The sequence below is a fragment of the Scyliorhinus canicula genome, chromosome 3 (assembly GCF_902713615.1).
Source record: "Scyliorhinus canicula chromosome 3, sScyCan1.1, whole genome shotgun sequence".
Lineage (NCBI taxonomy): Eukaryota > Metazoa > Chordata > Chondrichthyes > Carcharhiniformes > Scyliorhinidae > Scyliorhinus > Scyliorhinus canicula.
The window spans coordinates 182,910,792-182,931,820 of record NC_052148.1 but is presented as its reverse complement, the minus strand read 5'-3'; the positions used below and the strand labels follow the sequence as shown (position 1 = coordinate 182,931,820).

Genomic DNA, 21,029 nt, shown 5'->3' with positions numbered 1-21,029 from the left:
ATAGCCACAGTGGAAGGGCTGAAAGTCGGGTCAGATGATTCCTTTGATCATCCACTGCTAATGGCCAACTTAGCCAATTAAAAGTAGATCAGGTGCCACAAACTATCACAGCATCTCTCTCATCTCTCTGAACAGTTTCAGTGTATCAAATAAAGAACTCCAGTCATAAAAGAGCTAGATCGTAGGACAAACTTTCCTATAATTATTTACATATGGTGGACCCTGATGGCTCCAGTGCAGTTCTTAATGTTAGCTATTTTATATTGTAATGGCCAAGTCCAACCCAGAGCAATCTCTAAGGTGGCCAGTTCTTCATGCAAATCACAGCAGTGCAGCCCCTAGTGCAATTACTTTGTCATTTATCTCTGATTCTGGAGTGGGTATGGCAAAAGGGATCTGTCACCAAAACCTAGATTACCATCTCCTTGGCTGAAGCTCAGTTTTTTCAGTCACTGTTAAATACATCTGTATGGGTTTATTGTGAAAATCGAATGGCTGTGAAATGTACTGTTTTTGTTATGTAAAATAGTATCTGCAAATGTTGAGTTCCAAGGAGTCAGAATATATTTAGCACCCTCTAGTGGTTTGCTGCGATAATACTTTTGGATCATGGTCGACACTTTGTGCTCCATTGTGTTTGGATCATCCTTCCCCACCCAACACTGAAGAAGACTAAGGATAGGGTGTGGATAGGCTGTCAATAGGATTTCCCATTGAATCCGCCCCTCGGTGCCGGGGAACCCGTGTGACTGTCTGTGTGGAGTTTGTACGTTCTCCCCGTATCTCCGGATGCTCTTTTTTTCTCCCACAGTCCAAAGATGTGCAGGTTAGGTGGATTGACCATTATAAATTGCCGTTAGTGTCCAAACGGTTAGGTGAGTTACTTGGTTACAGGGATAGGGCGGGGGGATTGGGCCCAGGTAGGGTCCTCTTCAGAGGGCCGGTGCAGAGTCGATGGGTCGAATGTCTTCTTCTGCACTGTCGGGAAGAATTATCAACGGCGAGGTTTACTTATGGCTTTAAAAATCAGGAAACAGGTGCGGTGGCTGCTGGGGGAGAGAGGAGAGGTTGGCCATGTTCTTAGAGCTGGAAACATGGGCTGCTTATTCTGTTGCTGACATGGCTGGCTTGCGCATCTGCCAGAGCCGGGGGGGGGTTGGGTGATCAGGGGATGGGCCATGGCATTGGGAGGACTCCCAGGACCAGGGTATCCAGGCACAGAGTGTACTTCTGGCATGGATAGCACCAGCCTGTGGTCGATGGGGGAGGAGGTGCGGGGTGCATACGGGGGCATGAGCTGCAATGCAGGCTGGGTCCACAACACAGCACATTGGACCTGGCTGGACATGCTAACATGCAACACGGTAGCATTGTGGATAGCACAATTGCTTTACAGCTTCAGCGTCCCATGTTCGATTTCCAGCTTGGGTCACTGTACTGAGTGTGCGTGGGTTTCCTCCAGGTGCTCCGGTTTCCTCCCACAGTCCAAAGATGTGCAGGTTAGGTGGATTGGCCATGATAAATTGCCCTTAGTGTCCAAAATTGCCCTTAGTGTTGGGTGGGGTTACTGAGTTATGGGGATAGGGTGGAGAAGTGGGCTTGGGTAGGGTGCTCTTTCCAAGAGCCGGTGCAGACACGATGGGTTGAATGGCCTCCTTCTGCACTGTAAATTCGATGAAATCTATGAATGTCTACCTTTCACCCCCTGCAGACAATGGGTTTTGGAATCGACCCAGGAATGGTTGTCACCTTACTAGTCACCACAGCCCTGGGGGATGCAATGAGGCTGTATGAGCAAGAGGTGCTTGAGGAGGTCCTTGCAGCAGCAGAACCTGCCCCAGAGGAATAGGATACAGCTGGTGAGGATAGAGAGCTGTCTGCCCAACAGGCCGAGGAGGAGGTGGGAAGGAGGTGGTCCGTTAGATCTCGTTTGTACTAGCAGTACCCGTCATTCGAGGACCTGGAGGACCAGGCATGCCGTTGAAGATTCCGGCTGAACAGGGAGACTGTACAGCATATCTGCCAGATCATGGTGCACCAGGAACCATGGAGGACACCCACTTCCGGTAGCCGGCAAAGTGACAGTCACCTTGAACTTTGTCGCCACAGGACTTCCAGGCGCCGCGTGGGGACCTGTCTGGGATGTCACAGACCTTGGTGCACTGGCGCATCTGCACCGTCACGGAAACTCTGTACGCCCACTCGGCAATATATTAGCTTCAATGCAGACCGAGCCCACCAAGATGCCTGGGCAGTGAGGTTCACCACCATCGCAGGGATGCCCCAGATTCAGGAGATGATCGCTGGGATGCATTTCCCCCTTTGAGCACCAACGCATGAGGGGGTGGTCTTCACAAACCAAAAGGGATTCCACTCCATGAACATGCAGCTGGTGTATGCCATGAGATGCATATCATGCATGTCTGCACCCAATACCCTTGCAGTGTACAGATGCCTTCATCTTGGCTCACTGGCGAGTTCCCTCGGGTGAAGAGGTGGCTCTTGGGCAACGGGTTATCTGCTGCAGTCATGACTGATGAAGCCTATCCGGAGGCCTCAGCGGGACTACAATGATGCCCATGCCATGACTAGGGCCAAGATCGAGCAGTAATTCAGTATCCTGAAGACACGGTTCAGGTGCCTGGACCACTCTGGAGGGACCTTCCAGTATCGCGCTAGGAGAGTCGTCCACATCGTGCTTGCCTGCTGCATCCTCCACAACATCGCACAGCAGAGGGGCACATGCTGGATTAGGAGGGTGCGGGGGAGGGCCAGAGTGGACAGGCAGGCACAGGAGGCCGCACAACGTGTGAGCCAGGGCTAACCACCCCCTCCCATGGCCACCCTCCCTGCACCAACCACTCCCCATCCTGCACCACCACCACCATCAGCCTACCACCCCCTCCCATGGCCACCCTCCCTGCACCAACCACTCCCCATCCTGCACCACCACCACCATCAGCCTACCACCCCCTCCCATGGCCACCCTCCCTGCACCAACCACTCCCCATCCTGCACCGACAACCCCCTCCATGATTCCTACCCTTTTGACAGAGCACCGAGGCAGGTTGAAACATTTGTGACCAGTGAACATGTATCTACAGGTTTGTGTCCTTGTCCCTAACACTATCCTGGGGCGCGGATTCAATGATGAATCCCATTGACAGAGGTGGGACCAGATGATCCTGCCCACGGCCAATGGCAGCGGGCCATTTCCCACCACCCAGAAACACACCGAGGGGGGCACGAAAATTCCCAACAGAATATTCTGACATACAGACAGAATATTCTAAGATCAATCAAAATTGCTGCTTGACACAGCCCGGCAGTAAGTGAGAGGGGCAGTTTATTTTCTTTACAGGTCACAGCGTATTTAATTGAAGTTAAGGATATTTGAGGCTGCATCTTGATATCGAATTGATTTGTTCTGCATAGTTTTCAATCACAAACCTTAAGCACTAACTTATTATTTGTAAATTGTACATTGATATTGGAAATCTGAATTCTGGAAGTACTCGGGCGCCGTCTGCAGAGAATCAAACGGGGCTAATGGGCTGGACTTTAACTAAAAGGTTTGGAGTAAGCAGTAGAGGTTGAACTGCTTTGAGGTCAGGACAACAGGGGCTGATTTGAAGATTATGTCCTGACCTGGCCACCGATCCTCCATTTGGTGGGGGGGGGGCTAGCAGCCGGCAGTGTAGAGCACCTGGCTCTAGCTGCAGATACCGCCAGAGAATTGCCGGGTCCGTGCAACATGATGCCGGCCTCACGCGGACCTGGCCTGCCAAATATTGTCCCCCTTTGGCCAGGCTCGCCAACCCCCAGACCACCCCCCACCAATGCCCCCAGCCCCTGCCAAAGTCCCTCATGCCTCCAGATCGGCTCTCCCCAGACTGTGGCGGCGCTGGACTGAGTCCGCAGCCGCCACGCCGCGTTTCTGACAAAAGTAGCATGAGCCCCACATGGTGAGGAACTCGGCTGGTTGGGGTGTGAGGCCGTCAATATGGTGTGCAGCGTAGTTCAAGAGCCACTTCTAGAGACTTCTGGAGCCTGCTTCTACGCCACTATGGATGGGGTAGAGCATCACAAAAGCGGCGCTGTCCCCGATTTCTTTGCAAACGGGAATTCTCCGGACGATCACCGAACACAGTTTCGTCGTCGGAGACCAGAGAAGGTAAAAGTAACAGTGGAGTCAATGCGGTCCAGAACCATGTACAGTAGACCATGTTTGCACATCATTTGTGGGCCCGACCCGGTATTCTCTGGGGCCTCCGTGATTCTTTGCCTCTGATGCGCCGAGTTCCCGATGACGCAGTTCGCTTGTTCTTTTAAAAATCATGAAACCAACCGACATGGCGATTGCTGAGGGAGAGAGAGGGGGTACGTAAAGTGTTCAATGTCGCCATAGTTTGCTGACAATTCTGCCGCTGGTCGGGAAGCTTCTCCACAGCTGGGGGGAGTAACACGGGTGGCCAGGAGGTTGGGTCAGGGTGGACAGGCACAGAACACCATTGCCGCAGCTGGCAAGGCTGACATGCAGCTGCGCACAACACTAACAGCCTCTTGATTTTAGAACATCTTGATCACCTCCCTCACCTACATCCCACTACCCCCCAGAACAGTCATAGCCTTATGTGGCTGATGAGTTAATTGGAATCGGCAGGAAATAATCTCATTAACAGTGGTTGGCACTGCTGCCTCACAGCGCCAGGGATACCAGTTCAATTTTGGCCTTGGGTGACTTTCTGTGTGGAGTTTGCATGTTCTCCCTGTGACTATGGTGGGAATAGAGGGATACGGACCCCAGAAGTGTAGAAGATTTTAGTTTAGACGGGCAGCATGGTCGGCGCAGGCTTGGAGGGCCGAAGGGCCTGTTCCTGTGGTGTACTTTTCTTTGTTCTTGACTGAGTGAGTTCCCTCTGGGTGCTCCGGTTTCCTCCCACAATCCAAATATGTGCAGTTTAGATGGATTGGCCATGTTAAATTGCAACTTAATGACCAAAGGTGGGCAGGTTGTGTGGGATTACAGAGATAGAGCGAGGGTGGGGTACTCTTTCAGATTGTCGGTGCAGATCCTCTGAGCTGAATGGCTTCCTTCTGCATTCCCGGGGTTCTATAGATCTATGAAAAGTTAGTGCAGCTGACCTACAGTGGCCAAGCAATGTTTTGTTTGTAAAATTCTCATCCTTGAATTCAAATCCCTCCATGGCTTTACCTACCCCTCCCAATCTCTACTGTAATCTCCTTCACCTCCACAACCCTCTGATCTATATGTGCTCAAATTCTGCCCTCCTTCCAGTATTGGTAGCCTTGGCTTCAGCTCTTTGTGCCCTAAACTGTGGAATTCCCTCCCTAAATATTTTCCTTTGGGATTGTATTGTTCAATTGTTGTGTTTGAATATGTGAATCTGTTTACTATTGCTGCTCACTGTACTTGATTGATTAAACCAGAGCATGGTCTCAGAAAGAAGTAAACACAGCTGAAAAAAAAGCTGGAAACCAGAGCTAAAACATGGAGTAAATATTTTACAGTATTGTATAAAACTCTTGTAAAGAAAGTTCGGTGCACAGACAGCTGGTGTGTCTTCTGGTCCAAAATATATAAAATACAATTAAGACACTTCTTAAAATGTAAGGTTTTGGCCATCTGCCCTAATTTCTCCTTGTATAGTTGGGCCCAAATACATTTTTCTTACTAATGGCTTCTTGTGCAGCACCTTGGAAGATGCATTACGTTAATAGCATTTCCAAGTACAGGTTTTTGTTGTTGTCCTGATATTCAATGCCCAACTGTTAGTTATAATTTACAGTACATCACGCAAGGATAACCAAAGGATATTTGTTTCCCTGAAACCTTAATCTAAAATGAGTCAGTGGCCAGGATTTTCAAGTCCCCAAATTCTCACCGAGTGTCAATGGACATTTTGCCATGCTGCCAGATTTTCCGTGCTGCCTGGCTAGTGTCTTGAAGCGGTGAGGTGAGAACATTTTAGTTCTCAAGCTACGTGATCCGCAGGAGGGAAGGGAAGACAAAGTTAGCCTGATAATTCTGGATTATAGTTGAGGTCTCCATAATTAAAACATTTTTTAATTAAGCCTCTTTAATTAAGAAACTCCCTGAGTGTGACCTGTGTCTCTTTTTTTTTCAGATCAGCATCTTCATGACACATTTATCCAACTATGGGAATGATCGACTGGGACTTTATACATTTGTGAACCTGGCTAATTTTGTCCATTGCTGGACCAACCTGAAGCTGCAAACTATGCCCCCCGTGCAGCTGGCACACAAATACTTTGAGCTCTTTCCGGAACAAAAGGGCCCACTCTGGCAGGTGTGCTTTCAGTCCTTCTTAAAACAAGTGCACTGCTAACTCTGCAGATAGCAATCCCATAACCATTCTTCTCCACCGACCCTTGCTTTATGTACTCACCCCCTTTGAAGTGACTCTGCACCCAGGGTTCTCGTCATCTTGCTGATAACTCCACTTGTTTTTGGAATGTAGATTGATTTTAACAACAGGAGTTGGCCACCAAGAACATGGCTGCCAGCAAACTGATCATCAAAGCCCGCCACCCCTCCTATTATATATTTTCTAGATATTTTCCTTTAATCCACAATATCTATGATTGCTGAAGAACACTTGCATTGTCAAACAAATTGTCACAAAGCCAGTGTGGCAGGAATGAGTGCTAAAGCTGAATTCTAACTCTGAATCAGGGGAATGTTCAGATGTTCATTAGCATTTGAGATTTGGCCATTTTATATCTGGAAGCGTAAACTTCAAAGTTATTTTGACATGTCCCTTGTACATGGGTGCAATCCATAAGATCATTCGGCCTATCGAGTCTGCTCTGCCAATCAGTCATGGCTGATATGTTTCTCATCCCCATTCTCCTGCCTTCTGCCCATAACCCCTGATCTCCTTATTAATCAAGAAATCCCCTTAATAATCAAGAACACCAGATTTGTGCTTGAAGTGCTGATACCTACAGGGTGACAGGCCAAGAGCTGGAGGGTGGAATTAGGCAGAATAGTTATTTGTTAGAACACAAGAACTAGGAGCAGGAGCAGGCAATTTAGCCACTCGAGCCTGCTCCACCGTTCAATACGATCATGGCTGATCACATCATGGCCTCATCGCCACTGTCCTGCCCGTTCTCTATAACCCTTCAACCCATTACTGATTACAAATCTGTTTAACATCTCCTTAAATTTACTCACTGTCCCTGCATCCACCGCACTCTGGGGTAGCGAATTCCACAGATTCACAACACTTTGGGAGAAATAGTCTTTCCTGAAATCTGTTTTAAATTTGCTACCTCTTATCCTCTGACTATGACGTCTTGTTCTAGATTGCCCCACAAGAGGAAGCATCCGCTCCACATCTACTTTATCCATACCTTTTATTATCTTGTATAGCTCTCTCCCCTCATTCTCCTGAACTCCAGAGAGTATAGGACTAAACTGCTCAATCTTCTCATCTCTGGAATCAATCTAGTGAACCACCTCTGACCTGCCTCCAATGTCACTACATCTTTCCTACTGTGAAAATTTACCTGGATTGCTGTGGATGTGATTAGTGCCAGAAAATGGTTATTTATTTTATATTGTATTCATTGTTCTGTTCAGAAACTATGGTGGTGTCAATGAAGCTTGTGGTTCAGAGGGAAGGAAGGACAGGGTGTGTGTCTCAATTCCCATGGTAAATTTAAACATGTATTTGTATCGAGCCTGATCAGATCAAACCATCTCAAAGCATTTGTTCTCGTTGTCATATCTTTCTCTTGCTGGGAGAGTGACTGTTATTATGTAGATAGATATATGGGAAGCAATCCAGGCTGCTGCACCATTGTTTGGAATTTAGATTCAGGCCAATCCCACTACTAATTGGACAAAGCTTGAATATTTTATCTAGTACACTCTGTTGTGATTTCAGCTGGAAATGTCTTTCCAAATGGAGGCACAGATTAATTTCCATTAAATCACACAGACAGGCTTTCCTGCACTGTACTGACTAACCTGCAAAATGATAGGTTTCTGTGTTAATTCCTTTGACGAACAATTACTATTCATGCTGCGTTAAACTCCAAGGAACTCTCCCATTTTAATGCATTGCCCAATTCTCTCCGTTTCTGGCAGAATCCATGTGATGATAAACGGCATAAGGACATCTGGTCGAAAGAGAAAACGTGTGATCGTTTACCAAAATTTCTGGTTATTGGACCTCAAAAAACAGGTGAGCTTTAATCGCAAGAAGTATGAATGATTCGGTTTGCCTATAGTATCTAAATGGGTTCCCTGGAGAACAGTTAATTACATAAACTGCTCTCTCAAGCATATTATAATAGTACATTTGCAGGTGATATCAAATCTCATGTTGCTTTGCAGTAATTTACTTTATGGTGCGTTGACCTTTGACCTGGACTTGCACCGGATGTAAAATTTGTAATTTCTTTAAAGATCTGTGGAACCTGCAGTTGTTTTTGAGAATGGTTGAAAAGGAAGTTTTACGGTTTTGCACCAATTATAAAGGAATGAATTGTAACTTTCCTGCATAGTAAGAAATACTGGTCCATGTGAGGTGCTGAACATTGACCCGGAGGTAGTACCAGGAAGGCAGTTCAGGAAGAAGCAGTGGGGCTGGCAGATACAAAGGAGAGCTGCAGGCACAAAAGAGAACTGCAAGCAGAGAAGCTGGAAGGTAAAGGCGATCAGCACCCAGATGCAGACACAAAGAGAAAGCAGATAGAGGGCAAGATTCTCCATTTGGGAGACTAAACACGGTAGCACAAGTGGATAACACTGTGGCTTCACAGCGCCAGGGTCCTAGGTTCGATTCCCCGCTGGGTCATTGTCTGTGCGGAGTCTGCACGTTCTCCGTGTCTGCGTGGGTTTCCTCCGGGTGCTCCGGTTTCCTCCCACAGTCCAAAGACGTGCAGGTTAGGTGAACTGGCCATGATAAATTGCCCTTAGTGACCAAAAAAGGTTAGGAGGGGTTATTGGGTTATGGAGATAGGGTGGAAGTGAGGGCTTAAGTGGGTTGGTGCCGACTCGATGGGCAGAATCACCTCCTTCTGCACTGTATGTTCTATGTAATGACAGCGGGACTGAATTGCATGCAGTTCTCCTTCCTGTGGGGAGCGCTATTTCTGGAGCAATCCAGGACATGCTAATGGGCCAACACTTGGCTGGCGAGAATTCCGAGAAATTCCCAGCCCAGAAAGAGCTTGGCAGGTGGAGTTGTTTTTTAAACCCTCCACTTACCTCACGCTCACTCAGATGACTCAGCGAAGATCTGTCTCCTGCGGTCGGGAGTCCAAGGTGGACCCACAGCTCTGTGTTAGTGAGCAGTGGAGGAACACCCTCCTCCTCAATGTGCGTCACTGACTCAAACCTGCCTTCTGAACACTGCCTGGGAGGTGGTGGCAGAGACAGTTAGCACTGCCAGTCCCATCAGGAGGAGACAGATGGTGATCCAGAGGGAGAGGAGTTACTGGTGATCTTCTACCCTGAGAGGGGCAGAGAACCATGGAGGGTTCCATAGACTGCGGGACAGATACTCTGGTTGGGGTGAGCTCGGCTGATCCCCTGCTTCCTCTGCAATCTGGCAGCGCTTCTGAGTAGTGCCAACATCTGGTGCCACTACCAGAGCACTGATAGAGTTTGATGGTGCAGCTGAAGTGTGAGGCTGTCCAGAGGGGTGGCCTGGGTGGGGTCCCAGATGACCAGAGGTCTTCTGAGCATTTAAAGGATGCAGTCAGAAATGTGAGCAGTGGAGCCTGTAAGTAGTAGCAAAGAGGTGTTTTTAAAGATAGACTGCAGCAATGACAGTCTGAGCCAGGTCACCCCAAGTCCATGAACCTGGCACTGAGTCACTATCCGTTAGCAGCCCCAGCCCGGGAAACCACCACCCAGCAAGCCTGACAGTTTTCAATGATTTTTCAGTGTTTTTAGCCTTTTGCTCCCCCTCCGCAGCCGCGGCACCCAGTCCACGTTTGTAAATGCCTGTAGTAAGTCACACCTGCAAGACTTCCGCTTAAGAGGAGTGGAACGTCATGGAAGGATAGAGCATACTGTGTCCAACCCGCTAATCACATTTAAATGCACGTAAATGCCAGTTTTGCACGTAGATGCTGGGCGCAGACATCGATTTTGACCGGACGCCTGGTTCTCTCCCGGATCATGGTTTGTGGTGTCGGGAGGCGGAGAATTTTGTCTCGAGGTGGAAATAGAAATAAAATAATACTTTTTTAATTAAATATATTCAAATTTTCAACAAAACACTCCAAACATAAAAAGGAATAAAGCACAAAACAAGCAAAAATTATACATGGGACTTCCAACAAAATACAATAACCCCCATTTAACAAATAAACACGCCGGTAAGGAAAACACCCCACTCTAATCTAAACAAAAAAGAAAAACCAACCCCCCCCCCCCCCCCCCCCCTGCCCATGGGTTGCTGCTGCTGTCGACCTCCACCTAACATTCCGCGAGAAAGTCTAGGAACGATTGCCACAGCCTGGAGAACCCCTGCACAGACCCTCGCAAGGCAAATTTAATCTTTTCCAGCTTGATGAACCCAGCCATATCGTTAATCCAACCTTCCACGCTTGGAGGGCCTGTTCTGTGCTGTATTTCTCCCTCTCTCTCTTGATGTACCATCGATTGCACGCGAGGCGAGTGATTTACCAAAGTCTGGCTTTAATTAACTAGAACACAGCTCTGCGATCGTCCACAGTGGAAAGGGACGATCGTCAGGCGTCTGAGCATTTATACCTCGTTAATAGAGGCGTGGTTAACTCAGTCTCTCGGCCAATCGGTCGAGAGGCACATGACCGACCAGGGCCAATGGTAAGCCGACGTTCTGGCCCAATGGCAGACGAGTATGCAGATCATCTCACCACATTCACCCCTTACGGAGAAGGAAGGCGGGGGTGGGGGGGTGTGAACGAGACCCAGGGTGGGGTGGGGGGGGGGAGAACTGGTGATATGAGTAGCCATCGGGAGAATAATTTTCTCTCCGTACCCTTATCGAATTTGGGGGCTTGCCACTGGCCCAGACATAACGATATTTACAAAAAGAAAGTCCATGGGGCTGTAGAACTCTAGAAGGATTCGATCAGTCTTTTGGTGGTCCTTGACGTCCTGGCCAAGCGCCGCAGTGGAGGAGTTGTCGTCGGATCGGCTGATGGTCCTGCTGATGTCCTGGAGTCCGGGAGCGATAGACTTCGAGTAGTCTCCGTCACCTGAGCTGGCCGCGGAGACGCCATGGATGAGGGATGGGGAAGCTGAGTGGGGTGCTGGGGTGAAAAAGGGGAGGGGGGTCTGTGGTGGGAGGGACCGCACGCCGGCGGGTGCCAGGTCCCGGAGGGAGACCGTGTCCTGCCGACCGTCGGGGTACTCCACATACGCGTACTGTGGGTTAGCGTGGAGTAACTGGACATGCTCCACCAACGGGTCGGACTTGTGCACCCGCACATGCTTCCGGAGCAAGATGGGTCCGGGGGTGACCAGCCACGTCGGGAGAGGGGATCCGGAGGACGACTTCCTGGGAAAACAAGAAGACGCTCATGAGGTGTCTGATTAGTTGCAGTCCAGAGGAGTGAGCGGATAGAATGTAGGGCATCGGGGATCACCTCTTGCCATCGGGAAATAGGGAGATTTCTAGACCGGAGGGCCAGTAGTATGGTCTTCCAGATGGTACCATTCTCCCACTCGACCTGTCCGTTACCCCGAGGGTTATAGCTGGTCGTCCTGCTAGAGGCGATGCCCCTGTCGAGCAGGAATTGACGCAGCTCGTCGCTCATAAATGAGGACCCCCGATCGCTGTGTATGTACGCGGGGTAGCCGAACAGTGAGAAGATGGAGAGTAGGGCCTTAATGACGGTCGATGTGGTCATGTCGGGACAGGGAATGGCGAAGGGGAAGCGGGAGTGTTCGTCGATAACCGCCAGGAAGTAAATGTTGCGGTTGTTAGAGGGAAGGGGCCCCTTGAAGTCAATGCTAAGACGTTCGAAGGGGCGGGATGCTTTGATCAGGTGTGCGCGCTCGGGGCGGTAGAAGTGCGGTTTGCACTCGGCGCAGATGTGGCAGTCACGGGTTACTGACCTGACTTCCTCGATGGAGTAGGGCAGGTTGCGGGCCTTAATGAAGTGGTGTAGGCGGGTCACCCCTGGATGACAGAGGTCTGCATGGAGAGAGCGGAGGTGATCTATCTGAGCGCTGGCGCAGGTACCGCGGGACAGGGCATCAGGAGGCTCATTGAGCTTCCCAGGACGATACAAGATATCATAGTTGTACGTGGACAACTCGATCCGCCACCGTAAAATCTTGTCATTTTTGATCTTGCCCCTTTGTGCATTAGCAAACATGAAGGCTACTGACCGTTGGTCTGTGAGGAGGGTAAACCTACTGCCGGCCAAATAGTGCCTCCAGTGTCAAACGGCTTCGACTATGGCCTGGGCTTCCTTTTCCACAGAGGGGTGGCGGAGTTCGGAAGCCTGGAGAGTTCTGGAGAAGAAGGCCACGGGTCTGCCCGCTTGGTTCAGGGTGGCCACCAGAGCTACTTCTGATGCGTCGCTCTCGACCTGGAAGGGAGGGCCTCGTCGATGGCGTGCATCGTGGCCTTTGCGATGTCCGCTTTGATGCGGCTAAAGGCCTGGCAGGCCTCCGTCGACGGCGGGAAGGTCGTGGTTTGCATGAGGGGACGGGCCTTGTCCGCGTAGTTGGGAACCCATTGGGCGTAGTATGCTAAAAACCCCAGGCAGCGTTTGAGGGATTTGGGGGTATTGGGGAGAGGGAGTTCCATCAGGGGGCGCATGCGTTCGGGGTCGGGGCCTATCACTCCATTACGCACTACATAGCCGAGGATGGCTAGACGGTCGGTGCTAAACACGCATTTATCCTTATTGTACGTGAGGTTAAGGAGTTTTGCGGTTTGGAGGAATTTCTGGAGGTTGGCTTCATGGTCCTGCTGGTCGTGGCCGCAGATGGTGACATTATCAAGATACGGGAAGGTAGCCTGTAATCCGTACTTGTCGACCATTCGGTCCATCTCCCGTTGGAAGACCGAGACCCCATTTGTGACACCAAACGGAACCCTAAAGAAGTGATAGAGGCGCCTGTCAGCCTCGAACGCGGTGTACAGTCGGTCACTCGCGCGGATGGGGAGCTGGTGGTAAGCGGACTTAAGGTCCACAGTTGAGAAGACCTTGTATGTCGCAATCTCGTTTACCATGGTAGAAATACGGGGAAGAGGATACGCGTCCAGTTGCGTAAACCGATTGATGGTTTGGCTATAATCGATGACCATCCGGTTTTTCTCCCCCGTCCGGACCACCAGCACTTGGGCTCGCCAGGGGCTGTTGCTGGCCTCGATGACCCCTTCCGTCAGCAACCTCTGGACCTCGGACCTGATGAAGGATCGGTCCTGGGCGCTGTACCGTCTGCTCCGTGTGGCGACGGGTTTGCAATCGGGGGTGAGGTTAGCAAACAGGGAGGGAGGGTCCACTTGGAGGGACGCGAGGCTGCAGACAGTGGGGGGGGTATAGGGCCGCCGAATTGAAAGGTCAAGCTCTGCAGGTTGCACTGGAAGTCCAGTCCTAGGAGTGCCGGTGCGCAAAGGTCAGGGAGGACAAGGAATTTATAATTTTTAAAAACCTTCCCTTGGACCGTGAGGTCCGCGATGCAGCACCCGGTGATGTGGACGGAGTGCGAACCTGAGGCTAAACCGATTTTGCGTGTTACGGGATGGACAGGGAGCGCGCAGCGTCTTACCGTGTCAGGGTGAGCGAAGCTTTCCGTGCTCCCGGAGTCCAGCAGGCAGTCCGTCTCGTGGCGGTTGAGGTGGATCAGCGTAGTCGTTTTGGCGAGCGTGCGTGGATGAGACTGGTTAAGTTGAACGGCCGCGAGCCGTGGAGAAAATCCGTCGTCGCCGTCCGAGTCGATGCTGGAGGGACCTTGCGTGGCAGACCTGGAAGTCGGTGGCCAGGATCCATATGTGAGGTGAACGGCCGCGAGCCGTGGAGAAAATCCGTCGTCGCTGTCCGATTCGATGCTGGAGGGAGCTTGCGTGGCAGACCTGGAAGTCGGTGGCCAGGATCCACATGTGAGGTCTGTTCCCCAAGATGGCGGCGCCCAGTATCCGCACGTGAGGTCTGTTCCCCAAGATGGCGGCGCCCAGTATCCGCACGTGGGGTCGGCACCCCAAGATGGCGGCGCCCAGGAAGCCCTCGTGGCCACTGGTGGCGGAGCTAGCGTTACCGGCGCTGCGAGCTGATGAGGTGAGGCGCGCAGGCCGGCTCCAGGAGGCGAGCCGGGTGCATCAGCTGTGGGGACACGCAGGCCGGCTCCAGGAGACAAGCCGGGTGCATCAGCTGCGGGGACGCGCAGGCCGGCTCCAGGAGGCGAGCCGGGTGCATCAGCTGTGGGGACACGCAGGCCGGCTCCAGGAGACAAGCCGGGTGCATCAGCTGCGGGGACGCGCAGGCCGGCTCCAGGAGGTGAGTAACATGCATCAGCTGTGGGGACGCGCAGGCCGGCTCCAGGACGCCGGTTAGGTGCATCAGCTGTGGGGACGCTCAGGCCGGCTCCAGGACGCCGGTTAGGTGCAGCAGCTGCGGGAGGAGGTAAGGCGCGCGGGCCGGGTGCGGGGGGCCAGGGGCGGGGGGAGCAGAGTCGCGCTGCGGGCAGGCAGGGACCGGGGGGGCCCGGAGAGGCGAGCCGGTCGGGCGCCGGGGCCCGGGGCTGGGGGGAGCCGGGGTCCGGGAGCGAGGGAAGCAGGGCCGCTGCGGGCAGGCAGGGACCGGGGGGGCCCGGAGAGGCGAGCCGGTCAGGCGCCGGGGGGGAGAAACGTTGGGGCAGGCTGGCAGAGGCCTGGAGGGGCCGGGGAGGTGCGCTTGTCGGCCGGCGGGGCGCGAGTCGGGAGCGGCTGGAGGGGCCCTGGGGGAGAGAGGGAGGCACACAGGCCGTTCGCAGAGGCCTGGGGGAGGGGGGGAGAGTGCTGTGCAGCTTCCAGAAACGCTGCAGCCAGCGTTTTGGCCTGGCAGACCGTGGAGTAGTGGCCCTTATTCCCGCAGCTCTTACAGAGGGCGGAGCGGGCTGGGCAGCGCAAGCGAGGGTGTTTAGCGTACCCGCAAAAGTAGCAGCGGGGCCCCGCGGATTTATCGGGGCGCCCCGCGGCACAAGCCTGAGGGAGGCCGGGAGCGGCGGGTGGCTGGTGGGAAGCGTGCCAGGAGGCGGCCTGGCCAGTGTCATAGGTGCGAGCGCTTAGATCTGCGACCTCCAGGGAGGCGGAGAGAGTCAGCGTCTCCGTTAAACTGAGTTCGTCTCTTTCCAGCATCCGCTGGCGGATCACGGGAGACAGCATCCCAGCCACGTAAGCGTCTCTGATGAGTAGCTCCATGTGCTCTGTAGCGGACACCGCTACACAGGCGCAACCTCTCCCCAGGGCATAGAGGGCCCGGGCGTATTGGTCTAGAGACTCACCGGGGACCTGCTTTCTGGTAGCCAGCAGATGTCGAGCGAATACCCTGTTGATCGGTTTGATGAATTGTCCTTTTAGCTTTTGTATAGCGTCATCATAATCCGTTTCCTCTTTGATTATTGCGTCAGCGTCAATACCCACGCTGGAGTGGAGGACGTGCAGTTTCTGTGCCCCAGTGGGGGGGGTGGTTGTAGATGCTAGGAACCCTTCGAGGCAAGTCAGCCAGAGATGGAAAAGTTCTGCAGAGTTCGGAGTTTGCGGGCTGATGCGGAGGCATTCGGGCTTGATGCGGAACTCCATCTTCAAAGTCGTAGTCAATTAAATTGATGTACCATCGATTGCACGCGAGGCGAGTGATTTACCAAAGTCTGGCTTTAATTGACTAGAACACAGCTCTGCGATCGTCTACAGTGGAAAAGGACGATCGTCAGGCGTCTGAGCATTTATACCTCGTTAATAGAGGCGTGGTTAACTCAGCCTCTCGGCCAATCGGTCGAGAGGCACATGACCGACCAGGGCCAATGGTAAGCCGACGTTCTGGCCCAATGGCAGACGAGTATGCAGATCATATCACCACATCTCTCTCATCCACATTAGTAGGATCCTCCGCCGGGCTACCAGGGACGCAAAGGCCAGAACACCAGCCTCTTTCGGCTCCTGCACTCCCGGCTCGTCCGATACCCCGAATAATGCTAGCCCCCAGCTGGGATTGACCTGGGTGTTCACCACTTTGGTCATAGTCCTCGCAAAGCCCCTCCAGCACGGGGCACGTCCAGAACATATTTGCGTGATTTGCTGGGCTCCCCGAGCACCTCGCACACCTGTCCTCCACCCCAAAAAACCTACTCATCCTCGCCCCCGTCATATGCGCCCTATGAACAACTTTGAACTGTATTAGGCTGAGCCTGGCGCAGGAGGAGGAGGAATTAACCCTACTCAGGGCATCAGCCCACAGATCCTCATCCAGCTCCTCCCCGAGCTCCTCCTCCCACTTGCCCTTTAACTCCTCCGCCGAGGCCTCTTCCACTTCCTGCAGTTCCTGATAGATCGCCGATACCTTGCCTTCTCCAACCCATACGCCCAAAATCACCCTGTCCTGAATCCTTCGTGCTGGGAGCAGCGGAAATTCCCTCACCTACCGTTTCACAAATGCCCTCACTTGCATGTACCTAAAAGAATTCCCGGAGGTAACCAAAATTTCTCCTCTAGCGCCCCTAGGCTCGCAAAAGTCCCATCGATGAAAGTCCCTGCCCGATGCAAGCTCAGAAACCCCCATCCATCCTACCCGGAACAAACCTGTAGTTCTCTCATATCGGGGACCAGACCGAGGCCCCCACCTCGCCCCTATGTCGCCTCCACTGCCCCCAGATCTTCAGAGTCACCGCCACCACCGGACTCGTGGTGTATCTTGTCAGCGGGAGCGGCAACGGTGCCGTCACCAGCGCCCCCAGACTCGTACCCAAACAAGACGCCACCTCTAGCCTCTTCCACGCCGCCCCCTCTCCCTCCATTACCCATTTACGGATCATCGCCACATTAGCTGCCCAATAATAGCCACATAGATTCGGCAGCGCCAGACCCCCTCTGTCCTTCCTACACTCCAAAAACACTCTCTTCACCCTCTTATTCGCCCATATGAATCCCATAATGCTCCTGCTTTCCATTTTTTTAAAAAGCCTTGGGGATTAGGATAGGCAGGCACTGGAACACAAACAGGAACCTCGGGAGGACCATCATCTTGACCGACTGCACCCTACCCGCCAGGAAGAGTGGCAGCATATCCCATCTCTTGAAATCCTCCTCCATCTGTTCCACCAACCGTGCCAAATTGAGCTTATGCAGGGCCCCAGGTATCGAAAGCTCCTCTCCGCCCTCTTCAGCGGTAGCTCGTCTATCCCCCTCCCTGGTCCCCCACATGCACCACAAAGAGCTCACTCTTCCCCATGTTGAGCTTATAACACGAAAAGTCCCCAAGGATCCTCATAACCTCCACCATCCCCTCCACTGGGTCTGCAACATATAACAGCGGGTCATCAACATATAACGACACCCGGTGTTCCTCTCCCCCCCCCCCCCCCCCCCCCCGGACCAATCCCCTCCAGTTCCTAGACTCCCTCAGTGCCATGGCCAGCGGCTCAATTGCCACTGCAAACAACAAGGGGGATAAGGGACACCCCTGCCTCGTCCCGTGGTACAACCTTGTGGTGATAACCACTGTAGATTTGTGTACTTGCAGTAGGGGTAATGTTTGGCTGTACCTGTAATACAGGTTCCTCCGGTAAGCCCCTGCCGGCTAGCTCCGCCCACAGGGAGCTTGTGTATAAATATGCGTGTGAGTCACTCAGACTCTAGTCTTCAGTTGCAGCCGGAGGAATAGCATCACACAGCAATAAAGCTTCGATTGAACTTGTCTCTCGTCTTTGACTGTAATTGTTAGCGCCACAAACCTAAAGTACTCCGACCTCCGCCGGTTCGTAGCCACACTCGCCACTGGGCCCTATATAACAGCCTGACCCACCTTATGAACCCTTCCCCGAACCCCAAACCTCCTAAGCACTTCCCAGAGATACTCCCACTCCACCCGATCGAAGGCCTACTCTGCGTCCATGGCCGCCACTACCTCCGCTTCCCCCTCCACCAAGGGCATCATGATCACATTTAAGAGTCTCCGCACGTTTGTGTTTAACTGCCTGCCCTTCACAAACCCCGTCTGGTCCTCATGCATCACCCCCGGGACACAGTCCTCAATCCTCGTAGCCAGAACCTTCGCGTCAACATTGAGGAGCGAAATCGGCCTATACGATCTACATTGCAATGGATCCTTGTCCCCCTTCAAAATCAGCGTGATCAGTGCCCGGGACATTTTTGGGGGCAGGGTCCCCTCCTCCCTCGCCTCATTAAAAGTTCTCACCAGCAACGGGCCCAGCAGATCCACATACTTTCTGTAAAATTCAACCGGGAACCCGTCCGGTCCCGGAGCCTTCCCCGCCTGCATGCTCCCCAATCCCTTAACCAGCTCCTCCAGCCCAATCGGCGCCCCCAAACCAGCCACCTGCTCCTCCTCCACCCTCGGGAACCTCAGTTGATCCAAGAATCGCCGCATCCCCCCCCCCCCCCCCCCCGCCTCCCCCGGGGCTCAGATCCCCATAGAAGTCCCTAAATACCTCGTCTATTCCCACCGATCTCCACACCGTATTCCCCCTCTATCTCTCATTCCACCAATCTCCCTCGCTGCCTCCATCTTACGAAGCTGATGTGCCAGCATCCGGCTCGCCTTCTCCCCATACTCATATACCGCCCCCTACATTTTCCTCCACTGCGCCTCTGCTTCTCCTGTGGTCAATAGATCAAATTCCGGGCAGCACGGTGGCCTAGTGGTTAGCACAGCTGCCTCACGGCGCTGAGGTCCCATGTTCAAATCCCGACTCTGGGTCACTGTCCATGTGGAGTTTGCACATTCTCCCCGTGTCTGCGTGGGTTTCGCCCCCACAACCTAAAAATGTGCAGAGTAGGTGGATTGGCCACACTCAATTGCCCCTTAATTTGAAAAAAATAATTGGGTAATCTAAATTTAAAAAAAAAAGAAAAAGAAATAGATCAAATTCCATTTGGAGGTTTCGTCGCTCCCGAAGCAGCCCCTCCCCCGGGGCCTCTGCATAGCTCCTGTCCACCCTTAATATCTCCCCCACCAGTCCCTCCCTCTCCCTCCTCTCCCTATGGGCCCTAATGGAAATTAGCTCTCTACTAACCACCGCCTTCAAAGCTTCCCAGACTACCTCCAGCTGCACCTCCCCATTATCGTTGGCCTTGATGTAACTTTGAATACACCCCCGGATCCGCCCGCACACCTCCTCATCCGCCAACAGTCCCACATCGAGGCACCATAACGGCCGCTGGTCCCTCTCCTCCCCCAACTCCAGCTCCACCCAATGCGGGGCGTGGTCCGAGATGGCTATAGCTGAATATTCCATCTCCTCCACTTTCGGAATAGTGCCCTACTCATTTTAAAGAAATCTCTCCGGGAATAGGCTTTATGGACGTGGGAGAAAAAAGAAAATTCTCTGGACACCGGCCTGGCAAGCCTCCACGGACCCACTCCCCCCATCTGGTCCATAAACCCCCTGAGCACCTAGGCCGCAGCCGGCCTCTTACCCGCCCTGGACCTGGAACGGTCCAGTGCTGGGTCCAGCACCGTGTTGAAGTCCCCCCCCCCCCATTATCAAGCTCCCTGCCTCCAGATCTGGGATCCGACTCAATATACGTTTCATAAATCCAGCATCATCCCAATTCGGGGCATAAACGTTCACCAATACCACCCGCATCCCCTGCAGCCTACCACTCACCATCATGTATCGACCTCCATTATCCGACACAATATTCATCGCCTCAAACGACACCTCCCCCCCCCCCCCGCCGACTAGCCAGCCATGTTCCCGCGCCTTTTTTAGGCCAGCCATGTTCCCGCGCCTCCCACGCCCTCCAGTCCCCCAGGCGGCAGACCCCCGCATGTTCCCGCGCCTCCCACGCCCTCCAGTCCCCCAGGCGGCAGACCCCCGCCCCGACTCCTTCTTCTACCTCCAGCTCCCCTTTGGCCAATACAGCAGCAACCCAGTCCTCCCCCCCCACCCAGCCAGACCACCATCCAGCCATTCTGGTCCCCCATTACACTCCCGTAAGTCAGCTGACTCCTGCTGACCCCGGCCTCTCCCGCCATTCCAACGACTCCCCAGTGTGGGAATCCCCCTGCCGATCAATATGCGCTCTCCTCCAGCACCGCCCTTCCCCCAGGCCCCGCCCCACCCTTAGCATGGGAAAAAGCCCACACTTTCCATCCGGGCCGGCCCCACCCCCCATGGCGCAGCTCCTTTTTCTGCGACCTCATCCCAGCTCCCCGACCCGGGCCTCCAACCCCCACTTCATCAGCGGGGATCTGCCCCTACCCGCACCCACACTCTCACACAGCCCCCACATCATATCCACTCACCCCTTCCCATGTCCCCTCTTCCCAACCTGAAACCAGAAGAACACCCCCACAATAGAGTAAACACCCCCCCACAACAAACCCTCAGTTCGAGTCCAACTTTTCAGTCTGAGTAAAGGTCCACGCCTCATCTGGCGTCTCAAAATAGTGGTGACGATCCTGAAACGTAACCTACAATCGTGCTGGCTGCAGCATTCCAAACTTCAGCATACATAGGATCGAGGCAACTCAAAACTGATGAAGCTTTGGAGGAATATCGGGAATGTAGGACGAATCTCAAACACGCAATAAAGAGAGCTAAAAGGGGTCATGAAATATCTTTGGCTAACAGGGTTAAGGAAAATCCCAAAGCCATGTATTCGTATGTAAGGAGCAAGAGGGTAACTAGAGAAAGGATTGGCCCACTGAAAGACAAAAGAGGGAATTTATGCGTGGACTCAGAGGAAATGGGTGAGATTCTTAATGAGTACTTTGCATCGGTATTCACAAAGGAGAGGGGCAAGGCGGATGTTGAGGCTAGGGATGAATGTTTAAATACATTCAAGTTGTCAAGTTGTCAT

General features: G+C 52.9%; 1 protein-coding gene across 18 annotated transcripts in view; it reads left to right on the top strand.

The window, feature by feature from the left end:
- The window catches only part of ndst3 (N-deacetylase/N-sulfotransferase (heparan glucosaminyl) 3), a 1,441,915-nt gene that overhangs the window by 1,379,276 nt on the left and 41,610 nt on the right, over nt 1-21,029 (top strand). For all 18 annotated transcript variants that reach the window (XM_038791879.1, XM_038791880.1, XM_038791871.1 and 15 more), the window contains 2 exons: nt 6,150-6,332; nt 8,141-8,237. In XM_038791879.1, the coding sequence (XP_038647807.1) occupies nt 6,150-6,332; nt 8,141-8,237 (280 nt within the window). The remainder of the gene's footprint in view (nt 1-6,149; nt 6,333-8,140; nt 8,238-21,029) is intronic.